This window comes from Capricornis sumatraensis, chromosome 1, assembly GCF_032405125.1.
Source record: "Capricornis sumatraensis isolate serow.1 chromosome 1, serow.2, whole genome shotgun sequence".
NCBI lineage: Eukaryota > Metazoa > Chordata > Mammalia > Artiodactyla > Bovidae > Capricornis > Capricornis sumatraensis.
The window spans coordinates 222,210,094-222,236,240 of NC_091069.1; the positions used below are offsets into that span (position 1 = coordinate 222,210,094).

The window sequence follows — 26,147 nt, forward strand, 5'->3', positions numbered from 1 at the left end:
AAGATCTAAACGTAAGACCAGAAACTATAAAATTCCTAGAAGAGAACATAGGCAAAACACTCTCTGACATAAATCACAGCAGGATCCTCTATAATTCACCTCCCAGAATACTGGAAATAAAAGCAAAAATAAACAAATGGGTCCTAATTAAAATTAAAAGTTCTGCACAACAAAGGAAACTATAAGTAAAGTGAAAAGACAGCCTTCTGAATGGGAGAAAACAATAACAAATGAAGCAACTGACAAACAACTAATCTCAAAAATATACAAGCAACTTCTGCAGCTCAATTCTGGAAAAATAAACGACCCAATCAAAAAATGGGCCAAAGAACTAAATAGACATTTCTCCAAAGAAGACATACAGATGGCTAACAAATACATGAAAAGATGCTCAACATCACTCATTATCAGAGAAATGCAAATCAAGACCACAATGAGGTACCATTTCATGCCAGTCAGAATGGCTGCAATCCAAAAGTCTACAAGCAATAAATGCTGGAGAGGATGCGGAGGAAAGGGAACCCTCTTACACTGTTGGTGGGAATGCAAACTAGTACAGCCACTATGGAGAACAATGTGGAGATTCCTTAAAAAATTGCAAATAGAACTGCCTTATGACCCAGCAATCCCACTGCTGGGCATACACACCAAGGAAACCAGAATTCAAAGAGACACATGTACCCCAATGTTCATCACAGCACTGTTTATAACAACCAGGACATGGAAACAACCTAGATGTCCATCAGCAGATGAATGGATAAGAAAGCTGTGGTACATGTACACATGGAATATTACTCAGCCATTAAAAAGAATACATTTGAATCAGTTCTATTGAGATGGATGAAACTGGAGCCGATTATACAGAGTGAAGCAAGCCAGAAAGAAAAACACCAATACAGTATACTGACACATATATACAGAATTTAGAAAGAAGGTAATGATGACCCTGTATGCGAGACAGCAAAAGAGACACAGATATATAGAATGGACCTTTGGACTCAGAAGGAGAGGGAGAGGGTGGGATGATTTGGGAGAATGGCATTGAAACATGTATACTATCATGTAAGAAACGAAGTGCCAGTCTATGTTCGATACAGGATACAGGATGCTTGGGGCTGGTGCATGGGGATGATCCAGAGAGATGATATGGGGTGAGAGGTGGGAGGGGGATTCAGGATTGGGAGCTTGTATACACCCGTGGTGGATTCATGTCAATGTATGGCAAAACCAATACAGTATTGTAAAGTAAAATAAAGTAAAAATAAAATTAAAAAAATAAAAAAATAATAATTATTGATAAAACTCATATTCACAGTTGAAACAATTATCTACATAGAAAATCATAAATCATTTAGTGTAGAGCTTTCAGAACTACTAAATGAATTAAGCAAGGCCTTAGGATACAAAGTCAATATATAAAAGCAACTGGTTTCTATATCCCTGATGTCAACAACTAGAAAATGAAAATTACAAGTAAATATTGTAATTTTGAACAGGTTTAAATATGAAAAAAATCAGATATAAATTTAAGAAAGTAACATAATAATGCACGATTTGTTTCTGGACTTCTGTTTTGGTCTAATTCACATCCATTCACTTATTCAGCAGTGTTTTTGCTTGTTTTATTTTAAATACACTAATTCAGTTAAGGAAATATTTTCTAGTATGCTGAACTCAAACACTGGACTGTCTTTATTTGATAAAGTTTTCCACTGCAGAATACTTTGAGGTAGGCAGAGGATAATGACAAACACCAGTAACAGAAGAATTCAACAAAATATTTTTACAGCACTTTTTTCAAATAATTGAATTCATTATGTTTCATAAAGTCTCTATTTAGAGGCACACATTCAATTTTTAAAAATAAATTTATTTTATATAAAACATCTTCAAACTTACCTATCACACTACTCAATAATTTATTTTCCCAAAACTATTTTTAAATTTATAATGCTATAGTGTGGTTTGGTATACATTTGAGGACATGTATATATGTATGTGTATGTATATACAGATATATATATATATATGTAGATGTAGATTAAATACATTGATATATGAGCATATGTGCAAACATATATGTATGAAAGTGAAAGTGAAGTTGCTCCGTCGTGTCCGACTCTTTGCGACCCCGTAGACTGTAGTGTACCAGGCTCCTCTGTCCATGGGATTTTCCAGTTAATAGTACTGGAGTGGATTGCCATTTGCTTCTTCAGGGGATCTTCCCAACCCAGGGCTCGAACCTGGGTCTCCCGCATTGTAGACAGACGCTTTACCGTCTGAGCCACCAGAGAAGTCCAATACGTATACACATATGCATTTTTGTTTCCTTGTGCTTCTCCTATTACTGCTCAGCTACTCATATTTGGAGCTATTTTCTTAGCTGACTCCACGTTGATGTATGGAAAAACCAATGCAATATAGTAAAGTAATTAGCCTCCAATTAAAATGAATAAATTTATATTTAAAAAAAAAGGATTCAGTTATCCAAAAGTAAATGTTGCTTTTGTCTGGCTAAAATAATCTGTCAGCACCTCTCATCAAGATATCAAGAGATTGAGATATCTTTATATCTCAATTATTTATATTTTGTTTTCCTTGACTAATGAGTTGTGCATTAGAAAATAAATTTTGCAGTGGTGGACAGTTGATATAGAGCTGGGACAAAAATACATAGAAAGAATAACAACTTCATTCATGCCAGCATTAAATGGATCTTATCCAATGATCTGAAACCATGCAGAGTAAATGGTTGTTATTAAACAAGCAGACACTTCTTCTAACTGAAATAATTTATGAGGCAAGTAAAATGAAAGGAATGTAAGAAAACTAGATGCTTGAAAATGATAGCTAAAACTGAAAAATAAAATCCAATACACTGTGAGAAACAAAAGTGAATGAATTACTCTGAGACTAAACTATAAAAATCATTCCTTGACAATAACAACAATTACCTACATGCAGATTTAGAAAGACTATACGTCTATAATACGTTTATATGTCTATAAAACACGTATTCCTAATGTGAATACTCTTGGTGTTTGTCCTTTTTTCCTGAAATTCTGGGGCTTACCTTTTTCTATATTGATCAGGTTTTTATTACAGGTTTTCATGTAGCCAGTTAATATACTGATCGGCTGCTCTATAACCAACTTTAGTAAAAAGAAAATAAAGTGTTCCATGGAATGCACCCTCTATGTGGTTATGGATCACTCGAACTCCAGAATTCTGAAGTCGAGTAACATACATGAGTCCATCATCTCTTAAGACATCATACTGACAAGTGATGACATAGGTCAGGGGTAAACCATGCAACTTGCTGTCATCAGCTAGCAATGGTGATGCTTTCACATCTAGAATCCCTGGATATTTTTTAGCCAGCTCTGAACTACCATGAGTTGGAGTCTTATAAATGTGACCTTTCTTAAACTTCTCAGGGAGCAAAGAACTCCAATTAACAAATTTGAACAGATGGATTGATTCCAGAGGAATGTGTTGGTTGGAAAGCATTGCTTTCTTAAGTGATCTATCTGTAGTAAAATATTCACTCCAGAATCTGACCATGAGTGATTTCGACAGAAATGGATAATGTGCATTTTCTTGATATGATGGTAAATCGAAATCAATATTCTGAAGGGCAGGATATATTAAAGATTGAACCTTGAGCTTGATCTTGATATCTGGGTCTTCTAAGAGCTGAAAAAAATTATAATGTATTGTTTTAATAAGTCTTTTTAATGAAAAAATTAACCATGTTAAAACAATGTATTATTAAGGTTCTTAAAAATATAATCCAATAACATTTTGATAAAAAATTAAAATCTTAATATCAAGTAAATTTTAGTATTCAGTTCAGTTTAGTTCAGTCACTCAGTTATGTCTGACTCTTTGCAAACTCAAGAAGTCCAGCATGCCAGGCCTCCCTGTATATTAGATGTTCATAAATTTAATATGTTTTAAATTTCAAAGCAAAATTAATTCGTATCCTCCTCATAGACTGTGGAATAGAATCATTTTTTTAAAAAAAGGATCTTTTACTAAATGTAATTTCATACTTATGGAGCCTGGATTTATAATCTGAGGTTCTATAAGTTTATAATCATGTACTTGATCTTCTCTTTTCTATTATTGAGCTTCCCTGGTGGCTCAGATGGTAAGGAATCCACCTGCAATGCCGGAGACTTAGATTCAAACCCTGGATAGGGAAAATACCCTGGATAAGGGAATGGCTATCCACTCCAGTATTCTTGCCTGGAGAATTCCATGGACAGAGAAGCCTGGCAGGCTACAGTCCATGGGGTCACAAAGAGTCAGACACGACTGAGTGATTAACATATTTTTCTATTATTACAATTATTTTAAATATCTAAATATGTTAGCAAGAATTGAGATGGGAAGGAAATAGCTTGAGTTTTAAAGAGATGCTTGATTCTGGATAAGTTTAAATTATACAGAACTATTAGGTTTTTAATATTCAAACTTATTTGATATTTTAACTTATTACTCAAATTTAATATTTAAACTTAATAGTTTGAATAAAATTTGAATTTTTGTGCTTTTCTAAATATAGTCCCCATCTTCATCCAGAAACAGAATTCTATAGTTTTCTTCAAAGCTAATTTTCCTGCAATGTGCTTCTGTTACTGGAACAAACTGATCATTTTATCAGTCATAAAATTTGTATCTAGTGTACTGCATAGTTATGTTTGGTAAGTTAAAATTTTCAGAACCAACTTTATCTTGTATGTGCCTGAAGCAATGACATACTCAGGAAGAATCAAACTGATTAGCACACCAAAAAATAGTATCACTTGCTTATCATTCAGAGCACTGGCCAGGATTTCAGGTACAACTGGGTACAGGTAGTGTGTATCCAATTTTCAAGAGAAAACTTTTATGACTTACCTATTAAGTATGATGTTTCTTCTAAGTGATTTTGTATACATACTTTTTCAAATTAAGGAGATTCATTTCTATTCACTGTTTGCTAATTTTTACATATTTATAGATTCTGGATATTATCTTTGAACAATTTACTTTTATTAAGATAATCATTATTTTCTTCTTTAAATTATTAATTTGGAGAATTGTATTAAAGATATTTTAATGTTAAACCTATCACAATCTACTAGAATGAACTCAAAATAGTCATGATAAACTAACCATTTAAAGTGTTGTTTAATTTTTTGGATAGTATTTTAGTTCAGGATTTTGCATCTGTGTTCACAAATGTAGATGTTTAACATTTTTCCTTCTCAAATTGACCTTGTCAGGTTACAAATCAAGATACATCAGCCTCCCAAAATGCAACTTTTGCAACTTTCAGAATTTGTTTTTAGTAGATATTTCTATTAAAAATACTTCTCAGAGTTTGTCTTTAAAACTATTTCATCCTGGAGTGTGTGTGTGTAAAAATATAAAAATGACAATTTAGTTTATTTCATGATAATAATATACAGCCTGCCTCTTGAGAAATCTGTATGCAGGTCAGGAAGCAACAGTTAGAACTGGACATGGAACAACAGACTGGTTCCAAATAGGAAAAGGAGTACATCAAGGCTGTATATTGTCACCCTGTTTATTTAACTTATAGGCAGAGTACATCATGAGAAACGCTGGACTGGAAGAAACACAAGCTGGAATCAAGATTGCTGGGAGAAACATCAATAACCTCAGATATGCAGATGACACCACCCTTATGGCAGAAAGTGAAGAGGAACTAAAAAGCCTCTTGATGAAAATGAAAGAGGAGAGTGAAAAAGTTGGCTTAAAGCTCAACATTCAGAAAACGAAGATCATGGCATCTGGTCCCATCACTTCATGGGAAATAGATGGGGAAACAGTGGAAGCAGTGTCAGACTTTATTTTTTTGGGCTCCAAAATCACTGCAGATGGTGACTACAGCCATGAAATTAAAAGATGCTTACTCCTTGGAAGAAAAGTTATGACCAACCTAGATAACATATTCAAAAGCAGAGACTTTACTTTGCCGACTAAGGTCCATCTAGTCAAGGCTATGGTTTTTCCTGTGTTCATGTATGGATGTGAGAGTTGGACTGTGAAGAAGGCTGAGCGCCAAAGAATTGGTGCTTTTGAACTGTGGTGTTGGAGAAGACTCTTGAGAGTCCCTTGGACTGCAAGGAGATCCAACCAGTCCATTCTGAAGGAGATCAACCCTGGGATTTCTTTGGAAGGAATGATGCTAAAGATGAAGCTCCAGTACTTTGGCCACCTCATGCAAAGAGTTGACTCATTGGAAAAGACTCTGATGCTGGGAGGGATTGGGGGCAGGAGGAGAAAGGGATGACCGAGGATGAGATGGCTGGATGGCATCACGGACTTGATGGACGTGAGTCTGAGTGATCTCCGGAAGATGGTGATGGACAGGGATACCTGGCGTGCTGCGATTCATGGGGTCTCAAAGAGTCAGACACGACTGAGAGACTGAACTGAAATGAACTGTTTCATATTTCCCCTAGAGTCAGTTCTTTTTATGGTGCATATTTCTATTTCATGTAAATTTGAATGCATTGCTGTAAAGGTGTTCAAAGTATACTATTGTATTTTTAATATCTGTAAGATATATAGCTACAGTCTCCTTTTCTTCCTTATATTAACTTATTAAGATTCTCATCATGTTTGTTTGTTTGTTTGTTTGTTTTTTGGTTTGTCTCACCCAGACTAATCAACTATATTGCTTTTTTCAAGAAACCATTTCTGTTGACTTTGCTAATCTTATTGTGTTTATTTTTCATTTCTTTTTTATGCTCTCATCTATCTCTTATCCCTTTTTATTTTGTCTTTTTTTTATTTTTTAGACATTCTTTTCTTTTTTAATTTCATGAAATGCATACTGAACTGTTAATTTTTGCAATTTTTTTTATATTTAGTTAAGGCTTTATATTTTCCTCTGGATGTTGATATATCTGTGTTTCACACAGTATAATGTATATCTATTATAATGCTGGTCAAATATTTTCACATTTTCATTATGATTTCTTCTTTTGCACTTGGATTAATTAGGAATGAGCATCTTACTTTCAAAACATACAGAGTTTTCTCTTGATATTTTATTAGTAGTTCAAAGCATTATGCTAACTGTGGACAGAGATATAATCAAAATAATTTGATTTCTCAAATTTTATTGTGCATACTTAGAATCACTTGGAATTCTTGTTACATACGCATAGTGTTATTCAGGACATCTGTGGTAAGATCAGTGATTCTCTATCTCCAATAAGTGCCCAGATGCTGCTGATACTGCTAGTCCACATACTATGCTATGAATAGCAGGGGTCTATTTGATTTCAGTTCTTTGAATTGTTTGAGAGTTGGTTTATAACCCTATATATGTGTCTGATTAAGAAAAATATTTTGTGTGTTTCAAAGAAATGTACATTCTTCTGTTTAGTATTTTATGTTCATTGTTTAAATTTACCAACCATGCTGTTCTATTACTGAAAGAGATTAGCAAAATTCTTCCAATTTCACTATTAACTTGTTCATTTTCCTTTATTTCCTATCAGCTTTGCTCTGTGTTTTCAGACTGTTATTAATTGCATGTTAATGAATGTGGGTTTTTTTTTTTCATCTTCCATTAAATGGAATTATAGTTAGGAATGTTGCATGTTAATTTCAGGAATAGTTTTTTTCCTCTAAGATTATTTAATATGATTATAAAATAAGTATACTGATCAGTATTTGCTTGACATATATTTTACTATCTTTTCTCTTGCACCTATCTATATCTGTGTTTTAAAACATCCTAGAGATACCAAGGGAACATTTCATGCAAAGATGGGCTCGATAAAGGACAGAAATGGTATGGACCTAATAGAAACAGAAGATATTAAGAAGAGGTGGCAAGAATACACAGAAGAACTGTACAAAAAAATATCTTCACAACCCGGATAATCACGATGGTGTGATCACTCATCTAGAGCCAGACATCCTGGAATGTGAAGTCAAGTGGGCCTTAGAAAGCATCACTATGAACAAAGCTAGTGGAGGTGATGGAATTGAGCTGTTTCAAATCCTGAAAGATGATGCTGTGAAAGTGCTGCACTCAATATGCCAGCAAATTTAGAAAACTCAGCAGTGGCCACAGGACTGGAAAAGGGCAGTTTTCATTGCAATCCCAAAGAAAGGCAATGCCAAAGAATGCTCAAACTACCCACAATTGCACTCATCTCACATGCTAGTAAAGTAATGCTCAAAATTCTCCAAGCCAGGCTTCAGCAATACATAAACTGTGAACTCCCTGATGTTCAAGCTGGATTTAGAAAAGGCAGAGGAACCAGAGATCAAATTGCCAACATCTGCTGGATCATGGAAAAAGCAAGAGAGTTCCAGAAAAACATCTATTTCTGCTTTATTGACTATGCTGAAGCCTTTGACTGTGTGGATCACAATAAACTGTGGAAAATTCTGAGAGAAATGGGAATACCAGACCACCTGACCTGCCTCTTGAGAAACCTGTATGCAGGTCAGGAAGCAACAGTTAGAACTGGACATGGAACAACAGACTGGTTCCAAATAAGAAAAGGAGTACGTCAAGGCTGTATATTGTCACCCTGCTTATTTAACTTATAGGCAGAGTACATCATGAGAAACGCTGGACTGGAAGAAACACAAGCTGGAATCAAGTTTGCCGGGAGAAACATCAATAACCTCAGATATGCAGATGACACCACCGTTATGGCAGAAAGCGAAGAGGAACTAAAAAGCCTCTTGATGAAAGTGAAAGAGGAGAGTGAAAATGTTGGCTTAAAGCTCAACATTCAGAAAACTAAGATCATGGCATCTGGTCCCATCACTTCATGGGAAATAGATGGGGAAACAGTGGAAACAGTGTCAAACTTTATATTTAGGGGTTCCAAAATCACTGCAGATGGTGATTGCAGCCATGAAATTAAAAGACACTTACTCCTTGGAAGAAAAGCTATGACCAACCTAGACAGTATATTCAAAAGCAGAGACATTACTTTGCCGACTAAGGTCCATCTAGTCAAGGCTATGGTTTTTCCTGTGGTCATGTATGGATGTGAGAGTTGGACTGTGAAGAAGGCTGAGTGCCGAAGAATTGATGCTTTTGAAGTGTGGTGTTGGAAAAGACTCTTGAGAGTCCCTTGGACTGCAAGGAGATCCCACCAGTCCACTCTGAAGGAGATCAGCCCTGGGATTTCTTTGGAAGGAATGATGCTAAAGCTGAAACTCCAGTACTCTGGCCACCTCATGTGAAGAGTTGACTCATTGGTAAAGACTCTGATGCTGGGAGGGATTGGGGGCAGGAGGAGAAGGGGACGACAGTGGATGAGATGGCTGGATAGTGTCACGGACTCGATGGACGTGACTCTGAGTGAACTCTGGGAGTTAGTGATGGACAGGGAGGCCTGGCGTTCTGCAATTCATGGGGTCGCAGAGTCGGACACGACTTAGCGACTGAACTGAACTGATTCATACAACTTCTGTTGGAGTTTAAAATTTTATTTTTCCATTTTTGTATTCTACCAGAATTTTTAATACATCTACATCAAAATATTTATTAATATTTTTGGTTTAAATTCATAGTTTATGTATTATTGTGCATTCTATTTATCTCATCTATTCTCTTATTCCTTTCCCCTTTGTATTATTTGAAAAATTTTTTATTATTCAGTTTTCCTGTGATATCATTTTATTGGTACATTTTTACAAAATTTTTTTATATGTCCACTAAGGATAATCATACAATTCATTACTTTATCAATGTGAAGATGGCTGGATGGCATCACCGACTCGATAGACATGAGTTTGAGTGAATGCTGGGATTTGGTGATGGACAGGGAGGCCTAGCGTGCTGTTTCATGGGGTCTCAGAGTCGGACACGACTGAGTGACTGAACTGAACTGTACTGAATATTAATTATTTCTTTATTACCTTCTTACAGAATATAAAGTTATTGGAATAATTCAAAATTTTAATTAGCCTTTCTATGCATAGGTAATTATTATTTTTCATATTAATTTATTTCTATTTTTATATCACAGGACACAATATTATTATTTTATAGAGTCATGTTCATTTTCATTTTAGTTTGTGAATATATTTACCCTTTTTCCTTCTCTTTATTTTTTCCTACCTTTTGATCCTCCCTCAGTGGTTAATTTCCTTCTGCCTGAAACAATCCTCTTTAAAATCCAAAGGGAGAGTATATTGAATTGTGAATTTTCTGGAATTTTATTTCTAAAAAAAGTCATCATTTTGATCTCAGATTAGAAGGATGTATTCATATTAGTCTTTTGCCATATATTTAATGAATTCTCATTATTTTGTATTTTCTATCTTTTAATCTCTCTGTTCAATATTACAAACAATTTTCTGATCTCTCTTCCAATTTCTATATTGCTGTATTTCAGTCAGTATGTTAACACTTCTACGTAGTAAAACCTAGAATGAACCCTAATATAAACTATGGACTTTGGAGGATTATAATGTGTAAATATCAGTTCATTAACTGTAGTAAATGTGCCACTCTGGGTGGGGTTGTTGATAATGAAAGAGTCTATGAATGTGTGGCAGAGGGTAGATTGTAAATTCCTCATCTTCTCCTCAATTTTTATATGAATCTAAAATTGCTCAAAATGTATAAAATCTTAAAACAACTACATTGAAAGCCTAATTTTTATGGGTAATATTTTTATTTATTGAAATTTTGTTTACTTTTGAAATATCTTACATTAGTTTTTATAGCTTCTTTCATGAGCATATTTCCAAATTTTAAAATACACTTTTATTTATTTTAAACAGATTCTACTAAAACATTTTTTTAACAATAACAATATCTGAATCTGAGTGATATTTTTTCCTGTTGATTTGTTTTTATTTTCCTCTTTGTATATCTGCTTACCTTCAACTCTCTGTTGATTACTAACAAAAAAAATCAGTTTTAAGAATAAACTGGAACCTAGGATTATGTTGACTTCTCTCAGTGATGACCTATATTTCTTTCTGCCAAGCATATATACACATATTAAATTATATTATAATATACAATATTCTGAACATATGTCATGAATATACTTAGATTACATACAATATTCTGATTTCTTAATTATACTTTTAGTTACCCTTTATTGATTTTCTCCAATGAAAAATGCCAGTGAACTATATAGGAAATTGTTTTAGCATTTTATATATAAAGAAGTATCAAAGTATGAAATTATTCTTAATGTTCCCTAAATAAGTAAAATAAAATTAGTGACAAATTATATTTATAATCCTGATGTATGAGTCAAAAATTAGCAAATGAAAGATAAGAAAATACAAGAAGTGAAAATGCTGAGCATCTTACCTGCTGTGCCACTGCTGCAGCTAAATTCCCTCCAGCACTGTCTCCAGAGATACCGATTCTTCCAGGATCTACACCATAGCTTTCAAGAATTTGGGGGTCTAAAAACCATTTTAATGCAGTGTACACATCTTCAAATTGAACTGGAAAATGGTACTTTGGGGCTAGTCTGTAGCTGTAGGTAGGAAAACAATGCTTTCTTAATCATTGATTTTCTTATCATTTAAAATTTTTTATTTAATTTTTACTTTATATTGGCTTATATTTGATTAACACTGTTGTGTTAGTTTCAAGTGTACAGCAAATGATTCCATTACACATATACATATATTCATTGTTCTTCAGATTCCTTTCTATATAGTTTATAATAGAATATTGAGCAGAGTTCCCTGTGCTATAACCATTGGTTTTCCTGGACTCTTGACCCAAAATCAAAAGTAAAATTTTGCTTTTACCAACATATTTGTTGGAAACATGTTTTTCCCAATCATAAAATTTGACTAAGAATCTCTAAATATTGCCCTTTTTATAATCAAAATGTAAAGTCCAATTGTTAAATTTGGTTCAGTCTTGGGGAAAAACTTACTAGCTGCTACCTTTCCCAGAAAAACATATTTGCAGAGTGATTATTTTTGGTAAGTGTTCTACCTTTTTTAAAAAAAATATATCATTATTATTACTTGTTTCTCTAGAATTACTATTATTTTATCAAAATATATCAATTTAATATGATAATTATTCCATTAGTTCATTAACTGAATTTTCTGAAGTTTATGTTTAAGAAGGTTCTCACAGAGAGTGTGTTCTATAGAAAATTTAAACCCTTTTCCTACTCTTTCTAAAGTGTGTATTAGAATGGACTTTGAGATAGGTTTTGTCTTACTTTCATGGTAAATATGGGTAATATCAATGGATTACTAACTTCTAGGCACCTTTCTAAGCACTGTTATATGTATTATAATATGTAATCCCTATGTCAATGATGAGATATGCAAATCACTAATACTTAGAGTTCAATATCCTTTAAAATATCACACAGTTACCAATCTGCAGAGCTGACAGTCAACCCCAATCCTCTGGCTCCAAAATTTCCTTAATATCCTGCTAATTATAGGGAAAGACCCAGAGGTAGTAGTTAAATCCATGTGATACTTTTGGCTAACTTCACTTGAACAACATCTTTCCTTTCTGACCTCTGTTCCTTCTTCAAATGTGGTGTATGCCTTTTCTCTCCACTGCTGGACTGGACAGCTTCTGACATTAGGTTTCTCTGTCCGTAGTCAATGTCATCAGAGGCACAGATTAATTTTTGCCATAATAAGACACTCTATATAGTTGTGTGTATATTGCTATGTAAGGCATATGGCCTAAAATCAAATAACACAGCTCTTACTTGGTTGATATGACAACTGCATCAAGTCTGTCTGCTGTCCATCTTGACAGAAGGTCATAGGTATAATAATCTGAAATAAAAGAAAAAATACTGGACTGTCAGGGGACGTTCAACTTTAAGGGATCCAATATGTTGCATTTTCCTTTTATGTGCCATTTCTCAAGGACTCGCTGTTCCTTATCAGTTCCTGGAATACAGGAAAGAGTAGAGCTGCACGCAGTTCTCAGTACTGAGATCATGGGAAAGGGTACCTGCTTGGATTCCTTTCGCTGACCTTTTATGTATTAGACTATACTACCTTGTATGTATTAGACTATTCCTTCAGGGACCTTGTATGTATTAGACTATCCATTTTGTTGCAACTGGTAGAATTTCATTCTTTGTAATGGCTGAGTAATCATTTTACTGAAGATATATAAGCATGCATTTCTGCTAATGAAGTACCCTTGTTCTACTAGAGACTTGGGTCCCCCACGTCCTTCTTTCTGTCTTCATTCTCTTTGGAGTGTGGAAGCCTACTGAGCTCACTTTCTCCACTGGGCTTTCAAGACCTCCTTGAGAGGATGCCCTGTGCCTTCGTGAGTGGTACAAGTCCTGTGCATGGGCTTTACTGGTTTTCCACATAACCCGAGAGATACGGCTCTCTCTTTTTCTCTCTTTCTTTTCGTCGACTCTGGTCCCCAGGTCCCAGTCTGTAAAAGACCACAATACTGGACCACTATAAGAATTTAAAAATGATACTGTCAAGAATAAAGTTTACTGTGATGACTTTATATTTCTTCCCTTTATCTTAAAATATTACCTAAAGAAAAAAGTCTAATACTTAGCTTCCTGTTGATCAGTTTACATATTCACATGTCAGTAGAATGTGAATCATGAAGTCTGGTGATTATTTCACTTGCCCCTGATCAGTTTTCCTTTTCAGAGCACAGTGGCATGTCTTACCCTTGCCAACCATACTCTCAATACACTGGACCTTGGGCCTTGAACATCGTCTTCCTACTTTAAATCCACAGTGCTATCCATTGTGATAACATACTTGCAAAAATGTACTAAATGTCTCCTTTCAACATAAAAACTAAACTGTTTTTCTGGAGTACAATTTGATCTGGGAAAGAATAGAAATGTTCTTCAAGGGAAAAAAAATAATAAAATGCAACTCATTTAGTCCTATGCTGTTAAGCAGGAGATAATTTCAAGAAAGCTGACTGTACCTTAACATTTAATTAAGTAATTAGATAGCTTTTTCACATCTATATTGGGCCATTAGAAACTTGGAAAATAATCATTTGAGTCTTGAAGTATAAATAAGACATTTCCAGCAATATGTTAATGAGTTCAAAAGAAAAAAAGAGTTTTTATTTGCTAAAGTGCTTAATCTTCATTCTGCGAAATTTGTAGGTTCTGTCAGTGAGTGGTGGCAGGATCAGAAACTCTTAATTTTTGTAACAAAAGTGTTAAATTCTGAATGTTAATAACATTTTATTCAGACTGAGATTTCAAAAACTTAATTCATGTTGCTTTCCTGAAAATAATTTCAGAAGCAAGAGCATGATATTTAATTGGGATTGATAATTCCCAATATGAGAATCATCATTTACATTATATGAAATGAATCTACCAATGTATCACCCTTACCATTACTACCCAAACACCAGCCACCACCATGAATATAAAACAAGCCTCTTCTTAATGATTTTGTCTTCTGTTGGGGCACATATATACGGACAGGAATATCATTGAATGTTGTATCTCTCACAATTATGTTTCCATCTGATGTTGGTGGAAAACCTTGAATGCTTGAAAAGAGTGTCATCGATTCCATGAAATGGTTTAGCCCCAATATTTCAGCAAACAGGGCCTAAAATGAAATAAAAATACACATATACTCTAACTGTAAAAAATGTTTTGAGTCAAGAGGTGTACATAAATATTCAATATGACCCCAAAACTCTTATTTTTGTCAGAAAAATCAATGATTATACCACCAGAAGATATACAAACCCAGGTGCTTTACTACTGTAGGATGAATAACCTAAGTGACATTAATCTTCACTTATACACTCACCCAACAGATATTAATATGGAATATGTAATTCTGTTGTCAATGCCCAGTAGAATTAGGCAAACTATTCATCCTCAAAAATAAAAAAGAAAAGAAAAAAAATCACAGTCAAATGAAAGACAAGTTATAAAAGTACATTGTGATATAATAATATGGGAAAAATTCTTTGGAATAATTTTCAAGGTGAGGAAAAGGTTTTTAACTTTTACTTTAACTAAAATTTAAAAGGAAAATAGAGTTTGGATGATTAACTGAAGAGAAAACCTTTCAGTCAGATTAAGTAAGCTTAGTCTAGAGAAAAACAAAATATGGTGATAGAGAAATACAGGTTGTTTGCTATTCTTATCCTTTTAGACTCCAAGAGGTTGAATGAAAGGAAAGAGTCCTTAAGAAGAATTTAATAAAATATACAACACACACATATTAAAAGCCAAACAAAACCTAAAGGCTATGAAAGGCATATTGATAAATAAAGTTTTGTTAAATTTAACAGTAATATTTAAAAAATCTAGTAAAGTGGTTGAAAAGTCAAAACACAATGTAAATAATAAACTTGCAATTATGAAAATGATAGTCTTTAAAATATATAAAAAACTGATTGCAGTAAGAAATAGACTAACAATTCAATAGATAAAAGACTCCAACATTTGTTTCACGAAAGGTGTAGAATGACTGAGGCTCTAAGGAACAAAAATACTCAATTTTCAAATATGTAATTCAAAAGGAATGACAAATACAACAAAATGGTGGAATAAGCACTGTTTTAACCTTCTTTCATTTCTAATTTTATTAAAATGAAGGTAAAATAAAAATCTTAATACAGTTAATGCTATGAAAGCAAAATACAACTGGCCCTCCATGCCACCTCATGTGAAGAGTTGATTCATTGGAAAAAACTTTGATGATGGGAGGGATTGGGGACAGGAGAAGAAGGGGATGACCAAGGATGAGATGGCTGGATGGCATCACTGACTCAATGGACGTGAGTCTGAGTGAACTCCAGGAGTTGGTGATGGACAGAGAGGCCTGGTGTGCTGTGATTCATGGGGTCACAAAGAGTGGGACACGACTGAGGGACTGAACTGAACTGACTGATCCTAGGGTTGTGATCTCCGGTGGGTTGAATCCAGGCTTCCCAGGTGGTGCTTTTGGTAAAGAATCCACCTGCCAATGCAGGAGACATAGGAGAGGCCAGTTTGATCCCTTGGATAGGGAAGATCCCTTAGAGGAGGGCATGGCAACCCACTCCAGTATTCTTGCCTGGAGAATCCCACGGACAGAGGATCCTGGCAGTCTACAGTCCATAGTGTTGCACAGAGTCGGACATAACAAGTGACTTAGCAGGCACACACAGGTTGAATCTACAGATACAAAATGCACTGATAGGAGGATTGGCTATATTAATTGGTCTGTGCCATTTAATATAAGGAACTTCAGCGTTGATATTGGTTTCTGAGGGGGTTTCTTCAATCAATCTCCTGCCACCCTGATAACAAGACTGTATTATAATATAGGCTTCTGAAAAAAGACACAGTATTAGGGATCATAATAACAAAAAGCCTAATTCTCCAAGACACAGCAATACTAAAATGTGTGTGCAAACAGTAACAGAGCTTAACAATGCAGGAATCGAGAACTAAAAAATTGAAAGGAGAAACAAAAAAATCCAAAATTATTAGCTGGAAATTGACATTCTTATCTCATTTATTGATAGAAAAAGCAAATAGAAAAATAGTAAGCATATGGAAAATTTGAAAAAACTATCAACTCAACAGAATTAATGTATTGAGGACATTCCACCCAATGAAAACAATACACATTCATTCCAACTGCATAAAGAAATTTCACAAAGATGTACCACATGACAAATTTTGGGGGAAAAATATCTCAACAAGCCAAATAAATGAAGATCACACAGAATAGTTGTCAATCCATAGCATAAGTAAAATAAAAACTGGAAACATAATAGTGTATGAGGAATCCCTACACATTTGGAAATTAAACAACATATTCTTAAATAATTTATTGGCCAAGGAAAAGATACCTCTAGACAAATTGAAAAAATATTTTTAAGCAATTGGAAATGAAATTATAGCATATCAAAATTTGTAGAGTGCAGAAAAAGCATTGACTGAAGGAAAATTCTTAGCTTTAAATGCATTATTAGAGGAGAAGAAAGGTCTAAAGGAGCTGATCTAAGCTTCTTCCACTACAAATTTAGAGTCAGATTAGCATATTAAACTCAAAGTATGAAGGAAAGAATAAAGGGGGAAGAAAACATAGAAATCAATAAAATCAAAATAGATAAAGAAAATTAAAGATTTATTCCTTGGGGAAAAAAAATCCCATAAAATTGATCAGCCTCCAGTACGAATAATCAAAAAAAAAAAAAAAGAGAGAGAGAGAGAGAAGTTGCAGTTTACCAATATCAGAAATAAATGAAAGGACACAATTTTAAATGCTCAGACCCATAGATACAGTAGGCAGCAGTCAGTGTGTGCTCAGATCAACTGGACTGGCCAACCGGGGAGTGTGAAGTGTAGGGCAAAATGGGACTAGGACTTGGATAACTGTAAGACATGTGGAAAGAAATTGAAGATGACACAAACAGACAAATATACGATGCTTATTAATTAGAATTGACATTATTACTGTAAAAATGACCATACTACCCAAGGCAATCTACAGAGTCAAAGCAATCTCTGTCAAAATACCAATGGCATGTTTCATAGAATTAGAATAAAGAACTCTAAAATTGTATGGAAATACAAAAGATGCTGAATAACCCAAACAATTCTGGTAAAAAAGAACAGTGCTGGAGGTATCATGCTCTCTGATTTCAAACTATACTACTAAGCTATACTGTTCAAATAATGACTATACTGGGGAAAAAAAAAACAAACCGAGACATCAATGGATTAGAATTGTGATACTGGAAAAAAACAGATCCAGACATCAATGGATTAGAATCTCAAGACCAGAAATAAACTCACACTTATATGGGAAATTAATCTATGACAAAGGGCAAGAATAAATGGGGGAAAAGACAGCCTCTTCAATAAATGGTGTTGGGAAAACTGGACAGCTACATGCTAAGAAGCAAATAGGACTATCTTATCACATCATTTAAAAAATATACTCAAAATATATCAAAAACATAAATGTAAGACCTGAATCAATAAAATGCTTTAAAAAATAGGCAATATGCTCTCTGACATCAGTCTCTGCAATATTTTTTTGGAAGTGTCTCTTCAGACAAGGGAAACAAAAACAAAAATAAACAAATGGGACTACATCAAATTAAAAATCTTTTGCACAGTGAAGGAAACTATCAACAAAATGAAAAGTCTGTCTACTGAATGGGAGCAGATATTATATAAATGATATAACTGATAAGGAGTTAGTATCTAAAATATACAGATTATTAAAAATTAATGTGATTTTGTGTTTGCCATAAGCAATTGGTTTCAATTTCAATTATATGTATTGAAAATGAAGTTGCTAAAAGTATAGATCTTGTTGACCTGATGAGTAACTTTATAGAAAAATGAGAAGAGACTTGATAAATAAAAAGCATTACATTAATGTTATTATTATTCATTGTAACACATAAATTACATACATATTTTTGTAATTTGTATATGTTGTTATTCATGTATTCACTATTACCTGTATTATTTGTTGCTGCTGTTTAGTTGCTCAGTCGTGCTTGAATTTTTGTGACCCCATGGACTGTATTCTGCCAGGCTCCTTTGTCCATGGGATTTCCCAGGCAAGAATACTGAAGTAGGTTGACATTTCCTCCTTCAGGGGATCTTCCCAACCCAGAAATCAAACCTGCATCTCCTGCATTGGCAGGCAGATTCTTTACCGCTGAACAACCAGAGAAGCCCAAACATACCTAGCTCAACACTGTGTGTATGTGATCAGTCGTGTCTGACTTTTGCAACCCCTGAACTGTAGCCCTCTAGGCTCCTCTGTTCATGGGATTTTTCAGGCATGAATACTGAAGTGGTTTCCATTTCCTACATCAGGGGATCTTCCCAACCCATGGATCAAACCCTTGTCTTTTGCATCTGCTGTGTCGGCAGGTAGATTCTTTACCATTGTGCCACCTGGGAAGCTCAAATATATTATATATCATGAGTAATAAATGTTTTTAAAGGAAAAGCTTTGTGATTAAATATCTTTGTGCCTTTTTCTCCCTGCCTTTTGAACAAGGGTTCTCGGGTTTTCATTTAGCACCAGGCTCCAAAAATTATTTAGCTAGCTCTGCTTGATACACATAAACTGGGGCTAGACTACTATTTTGCTTCCATAATGGAGTACACATGTCAGCCATTATCATGAACACTAGTGCACATATAGACACTGAAACAAAGCTGGTAGTTACAAAGAGAAAGACATTTGCTATTTCCTTAGCCTTGTTGGAGAACTCCCAGACTTGTCTCAAAATAGTAGCGTCACTCCAAAACTTTGATGTGGTGAGACAAAGAACCAAGGAGCATACACTCAGCTGACAGTAGCAGTATGAATCAGCTTAAAGGACTATCTGTGGGAAACAAAGTTTCTGCTTCCTGAGCTTCTTAGGCAGAATCTAAGAGAAACCCAAAATAAAACTGTACTAGGATACAATTTATCATTAACACTGAAGAAACTGAAGTTGAACGGTTTTATGAAGACCTATAAGACCTTTTAGAACTAACACCCCAAAAAGATGTCCTTTTCATTATAGGGGATTGGAATACAAAAGTAGAAAGTCAAGAAACACCTGGAGTAACAGGCAAATTTGGCCTTGGAATGCAGAATGAAGCAGGGCAGAGACTAATAGAGTTTTGCCAAGATAATGCACTGGTCAAGCAAACACCTTCTTCCAACAACACAAGAGAAGACTCTATACATGGACATCACCAGATGGTCAACACCAAAATCAGATTGATTCTATTCTTTGCAGCCAAAGATGGAAAAGCTCTATACAGTCAACAAAAACAAGACCGGGAGCTGACTGGCTCAGATCATGAACTCCTTATTGCCAAATTCAGACTTAAATTGAAGAAAGTAGGGAAAATCACTAGACCATTCAGGTATGACGTAAATCAAATCCTTTATGATTATACAGTGGAAGTGAGAAATAGATTTAAGTGTCTAGATCTGATAGATAGAGTGCCTGATGAACTATGGAATGAGGTTCGTGACATTGTACAGGAGACAGGGATCAAGACCATCCCCATGGAAAAGAAATCCAAAAAAGCAAAATGGCTGTCTTAGGAGGCCTTAAAAATAGCTGTGAAAAGAAGAGAGGCCAAAAGCAATGGAGAAAAGGAAAGATAGAAGCATCTGAATGCAGAGTTCCAAACAATAGCAAGAAGAGATAAGAAAGCCTTCTTCAGCGATCAATGCAAAGAAATAGAGGAAAACAACAGAATGGGAAAGACTAGAGATCTCTTCAAGAAAATTAGAGATACCAAGGGAACATTTCATGCAAAGATGGGCTCGATAAAGGACAAAAATGGTATGGACCTAACAGAAGCAGAAGATATTCAAAAGAGATGGCAAGAATACATGGAAGAACTGTACAAAAAAGATCTTCATGACCCAGATAATCATGATGATGTGATCACTCATCTAGAGCCAGACATCTTGGAATGTGAAGTCAAGTGGGCCTTAGAAAGCATCACTACGAACAAAGCTAGTGGAGGTGATGGAATTCCAGTGGAGCTGTTTCAAATCCTGAAAGATGATGTTGTGAAAGTGCTGCACTCAATATCCCAGCAAATTTAGAAAACTCAGCAGTGGCCACAGGACTGGAAAAGGGCAGTTTTCATTGCAATCCCAAAGAAAGGCAATGCCAAAGAATGCTCAAACTACCTCACAATTGCACTCATCTCAAATGCTAGTAAAGTAATGCTCAAAATTCTCCAAGCCAGGCTTCAGCAATACGTGAACCGTGAACTCCCTGATGTTCAAGCTGGTTTTAGAAAAGACAGAGGAACCAGAGATCAAATTGCCAACATCTGCTGGATCATGGAAAAAGCAAGAGAGTTCCAGAAAAACATCTATTTCTGCTTTATTGACTATGCCAAAGCCCTTGACTGTGTGGATCGCAATAAACTGTGGAAAATTCTGAAAGAGATGGGAATACCAGACTACCTGACCTGCCTCTTGAGAAACCTATATGCAGGTCAGGAAGCAACAGTTAGAACTGGACATGGAACAACAGACTGGTTCCAAATAGGAAAAGAAGTACGTCAAGGCTGTATATTGTCACCCTGCTTATTTAACTTCTATGCAGAGTACATCATGAGAAACGCTGGACTGGAAGAAACACAAGCTGGAATCAAGATTGCCAGGAGAAACATCAATAACCTCAGATATGCAGATGACACCACCCTTATGGCAGAAAGTGAAGAGGAACTAAAAAGCCTCTTGATGAAAGTGAAAGAGGAGAGTGAAAAAGTTGGCTTAAAGCTCAACATTCAGAAAATGAAGATCATAGCATCTGGTCCTATCACTTCATGGGAAATAGATGGGGAAACAGTGGAAACAGTGTCAGACTTTATTTTGGGGGGCTCCAAAATCACCGCAGATGGTGACTGCAGCCATGAAATTAAGACACTTACTCCTTGGAAGAAAAGCTATGACCAACCTAGATAGTATATTCAAAAGCAGAGACATTACTTTGCCAACTAAGGTCCGTCTAGTCAAGGCTGTGGTTTTTCCTGTGGGCATGTATGGATGTGAGAGTTGGACTGTGAAGAAGGCTGAGTGTCGAAGAATTGATGCTTTTGAACTGTGGTGTTGGAGAAGACTCTTGAGAGTCCCTTGGACTGCAAGGAGATCCAACCAGTCCATTCTGAAGGAGATCAACCCTAGGATTTCTTTGGAAGGAATGATGCTAAATCTGAAGCTCCAGTACTTTGGACACCTCATGCGAAGAGTTGACTCATTGGTAAAGACTCTGATGCTGGGAGGGATTGAGGGCAGGAGGAGAAGGGGACAACAGAGGATGAGATGGCTGGATGGCATCACGGACTCGATGGACGTGGGTCTGAGTGAACTCCGGAAGATGGTGATGGACAGGGAGGCCTGGCGTGCTGAGATTCATGGGGTCGCAAAGAGTTGGACAGGACTGAGCGACTGAACTGAACTGAACTGATAAAAAAAAGTCAAGAAAAAATTACAGCATATTTTTGTTGAGCATTGAGAGAATATCGATATTCTCATACCTTGCTGGTTGAAGTGGAAAATAATACAGAATGACTTTGTAATAATTAACAAAATTCCAATTGGCTCAGCAATCCCATTTCATGGATTTATCATAGACAAAATGCAACCTCTTGAAGTTTTTCATGTATTACCATTTTATTGCTTGTAATATCAAAATACTAAAAATAACAAAACTTTGCAACCTCAATATGCTGAATAAGTGAACTATATTTTTATACACTTACTGAATCCACTGCATTATGTAAAAGAATGAGGGGACTTTTTACATGACATTGTGAAAAGATCTGTAAGATATATGATTAATGAGAAATGCAAAAAAACCAACAGAATATTTGTTATGTTGTTTCTTATGGAAGAATGAAAAGGAGACAAAAATATGTTTTTATTGCTGTATTCATTATTATTAGCATCATATGTAAAAAGCAACCCCAGGAAGAATCACAATAGCTAATAAAACTGGTGTTCCCCAAAGGCCTGAGAGAAAACAATGGAAAGAGACAAGAATGTGAGCAGGAATTCTTAGTGTCCACTTTTTTCATATTGTTTTTATTTTTGAAATATATGGGTACATTACTATTCAAAAAATAAAATTTATTTAAAATTATTTTTTAAAAACTGAAGTGGACTACGTAGAACAGTAGTGAGCTTTCCATTCCTGGAAATATGAATGTTGAGATTAAAGGTTTCTACTGGTCAGAACTCTAGCAGTTTTCAATCTGCCACCAAACAATCTTTGCTGATTCCTTTTTTATATATAGAGAGACAGACAGACAGACAGACAGAGACAGAGGGAGGAGGCTAATTTTTCAGTGAGAACTTTAGAGGAGTAAACTGGATCAGGTTTCCAAATAAGTAGTCATAACAAATCCAGTGGTGGTAACTGATTGCCTTCAACTAAACGTCTCATTCTTGACTATACGGAACTTGAACACTTGGGCAAACTTAGGGATATTATGAGGGACAGAAAAGCTTGGTGTGCTGCAATTCATGGGGTCACAAAGAGTCAGACACGACTGGGCAACTGGCCAACAACAACAAATCTCTCATGTTTTTTATTAGGCATTTACAGTCAGCTTTTCTATACCATGAGGACCTACTTGCATGTCTACAGCATATACTGTGTTCCAAAACCATTACTAGTGTTTAAATGTCATAGGTAACTACAGAGTAGTTCAAGCATATGACTTCTGAATTTTGTATGAAATTCTGAAAGTGAAAGCTTGTTGTCGACCTACGAAAAGACACCGGAATTCTTGGCCTCCGGAGGAGAAGAATTCAATTCGGGGTCAGAGATGAGGCTTGATCGCTCAGAGCTTTTGTGTAATAAAGTTTTATTAAAATATAAAGGAGATAGAGAAAGGTTCTGACATAGGCATCAGAAGGGAGCAGAAAGAGTACCCTCTGCTAGTCTTCAGCTGGATGTTATATAGTCACTAGCAGTCTGTTAATGAAGGAAAGGAATGTCTCAAAACTCAGAATGGCACCAGGCCCTTCATCCATAAAATGTATTTTGGGATAATCTCGGCACCAGACCAATTCATCCCAGGCCATAAAACGATTGACTTGAATCTTGTAGAAGGGCAGATTACCATACAAATAGTTTAGTTTACATAGATTAAGGGAACAATATCTGAGTATAACATAATGGTTTGTCAAGTAGTTTCTGAGCCATTAGGCGGAACCAACTTGAAGACAGAGTCTGGGGTAAAGCATAGTACATTAACATAGCTTAAGACAAATATTTCCATAAGAAAAATGCATTGGTTAGCTTAAGGTTTGAGAATAGTTAACTTCAGGTGAGACCAGGTGTCATTATGGCAACACAGTATTTTAAGAGAAACCTTCTTTTAAATTTGTATAGAGAAGGAAAAATATATGCTAGTTTGTTTCCTCCTGCCACTTAAGAAAGATAGAAATATCTGACACTTGCAGGCTATTTTCTCCATTTGGAGACCCCTGTCCTTCCTGCCTGTTACTCTCTCAAAAGCACACAAGAATAGAAAAAATGAAACAAGATTGTCACACACATATGCACACACACACATTTTTACTGCTAGCAGAATAGATCACTTTAGAAATACAACCTGAATGCCTCCTTGGTCATCTTGTTACAGTTTGCTTTGAGATCACTCAGCTGTATAGCAGTCAGGAGAATTTGACAACAGGAAGCCAAGGTTATGAAGAACTTGTAAAAACAAAATGAAACAAAGCTAGAATCTTAGAAAACTGACTTTCTTGATTAATAAATATTTTCACTTACCAAATATGATGAAGTTTTTAAAAAAGTATTTAACAGCATTATTTTCCACTGTTCTTCAACATTATCTGGAAGAGGTTCATAAATATAAACTGCTAAGAGGACTCCCAATATCAGAAAGACAAAATATTTTTTCCCCATGTTGTAACTGTTTTGTTTCTTAAGCAAGACAGTATTAGACAACATTTCAAAGCCTGAAACTAAATAGAGGCAAACACCACCTAGTTATTATGTAACTTCTCGGCCATGGAGTTTCCTCATTGGCACAGTAGGTTGTTATATGGCAGGTACAGAAGGCTAGCGCTGAGGATAAGAGCTGAAGTTCCAGTGTGCAGTTTGTAAAGGATAACACTCACATTTTGACAGTTCATATCAAATCTCCCTGCATTTGCATATGAGAAAAATAACTGTGAAACACCAATTTAGAGAAGAATATTCTCAAAGATTCTGGAAAATAGAATAGACACACACTCCCTCTGTGTGTGTGTCTTAGTTGCTCAGTTGTGTCCGACTTTTTTCACCCCATGGACTGTAGCCCACCAGGCTCCTCTGGCCATGGAATTCTCCAGGAGAGTACTGGAGTGGGTATTCCAGGGGATCTTTACAGCGGATCTTTTGACCCAAGGGTTGAACCGGGTTCTCCTGCATTATGGACAGTTTCTTTACCATTTGAGACACCAGGAAAGAGAGGAAAACAAAGGGATCCATAAAAATATTTGATATATCTTTAATGATATCTTTATTATAGCTTTATTAAAAGTCAATCATATACAAATTGATCATCTTAATGGCTATGTAGTGACTGGAGTAATTTTGGAGTGAAAAATGGAAAACTGCAGCACCCAAGCCTAAGCCAAGTCTTAGGTCCATTGTTGGGTAAACCCAGGAAAGATAATGAACTTTGTGAAATGAAAGGCACTGATGTAGACTTTGTAAGTCCAATTTCAAAAGTGCATTTCTCAGCTTAATATGTAACTTGCTATTTCAAATTCTGTTTGGTTAATCTATAACCTTGATTGATAATATATAACCTCAATTGTTACATAACGCCACTAAATAATATTGGAAATGAAGATGTCATACATGTGCAGCCAAGCTAATTCTGCTGATTTATGTAAAATGTGTGATTCTGACACTGTTCCACTTTCTAGAAAGGAAGAAAAAGAACTTGGATAACTACATTGTTATGTGTTGTTAAGGGAATTTCTGTATAGAAGGTGGATAGTATAAAAGGAAAATTTTTAAATTACAGAACTACTTGCCCAGGAGAGAATCAAAACTTAATTCTCTGTTTAACACTTCTGAGGCTAATTTTCTTAAAGAGCCATGAATTTAAGTAACCCTGACAGAATGTGGTCCACTGGAGAAAGGAATGGCAAACCACTTCAGTATTCTTGCCTTGAGAAACCCATGAACAGTGTGAAAAGGCAAAATGATAGGATACTGAAAGAGGAACTCTCCAGGTTGGTAGGTGCCCGATATGCTATTGGAGATCAGTAGAGAAATAACTCCAGAAAGAATGAAGGGATGGAGCCAAAGCAAAAACAATACCCAGCTGTGGATGTGACTGGTGATAGAAGAAGGTCCGATGCTGTAAAGAGCAATATTGCATAGGAGCCTGAAATGTTAGGTCCATGAATCAAGGCAAATTGGAAGTGGTCAAACAAGACATGGCAAGAGTGAATGTCAACATTCTAGGAATCAGTGAACAAAAATGGACTGGAATTGGTGAATTTAACTCAAATGATCATTGTATCTACTACTGCAGGCAGGAATCCCTTAGAAGAAATAGAGTAGCCATCATGGTCAACAAAGGAGTCCAAAATACAGTACCTGGATGCAGTCTCAAAAATGACAGGATGATCTCTGTTCATTT

The 26,147-nt window shown here is 35.4% G+C and overlaps 1 protein-coding gene across 1 annotated transcript; it reads right to left on the reverse strand.

Annotated features, from left to right (window-relative positions):
• Window positions 1-1,748: 1,748 nt before the first annotated feature.
• LOC138082273 (arylacetamide deacetylase) lies at window positions 1,749-24,412 on the reverse strand. Its single transcript, XM_068975568.1, has 5 exons — window positions 24,275-24,412; window positions 14,361-14,583; window positions 12,723-12,792; window positions 11,333-11,504; window positions 1,749-3,696 (listed from the first exon to the last, which is right to left on the reverse strand). The coding sequence occupies exons 1-5, from the start codon at window positions 24,410-24,412 to the stop codon at window positions 3,100-3,102; spliced, it is 1,200 nt and encodes a 399-aa protein (XP_068831669.1). The 3' UTR covers window positions 1,749-3,099.
• Window positions 24,413-26,147: the final 1,735 nt, after the last annotated feature.

Excerpts from the sequence above, each read along its gene's own strand:
- LOC138082273 (XM_068975568.1), bottom strand. The coding sequence starts at position 24,412 with ATGGGGAAAAAATATTTTGTCTTTCTGATATTGGGAGTCCTCTTAGCA. Across the intron at positions 14,584-24,274 it reads TAAAAACTTCATCATATTTG|GCCCTGTTTGCTGAAATATT; the intron begins GTAAGTGAAAAT and ends ATTTCATTTTAG. Across the intron at positions 12,793-14,360 it reads CTGGTGTTTGGGTAGTAATG|ATTATTATACCTATGACCTT; the intron begins GTAAGGGTGATA and ends CTTTTATTTCAG.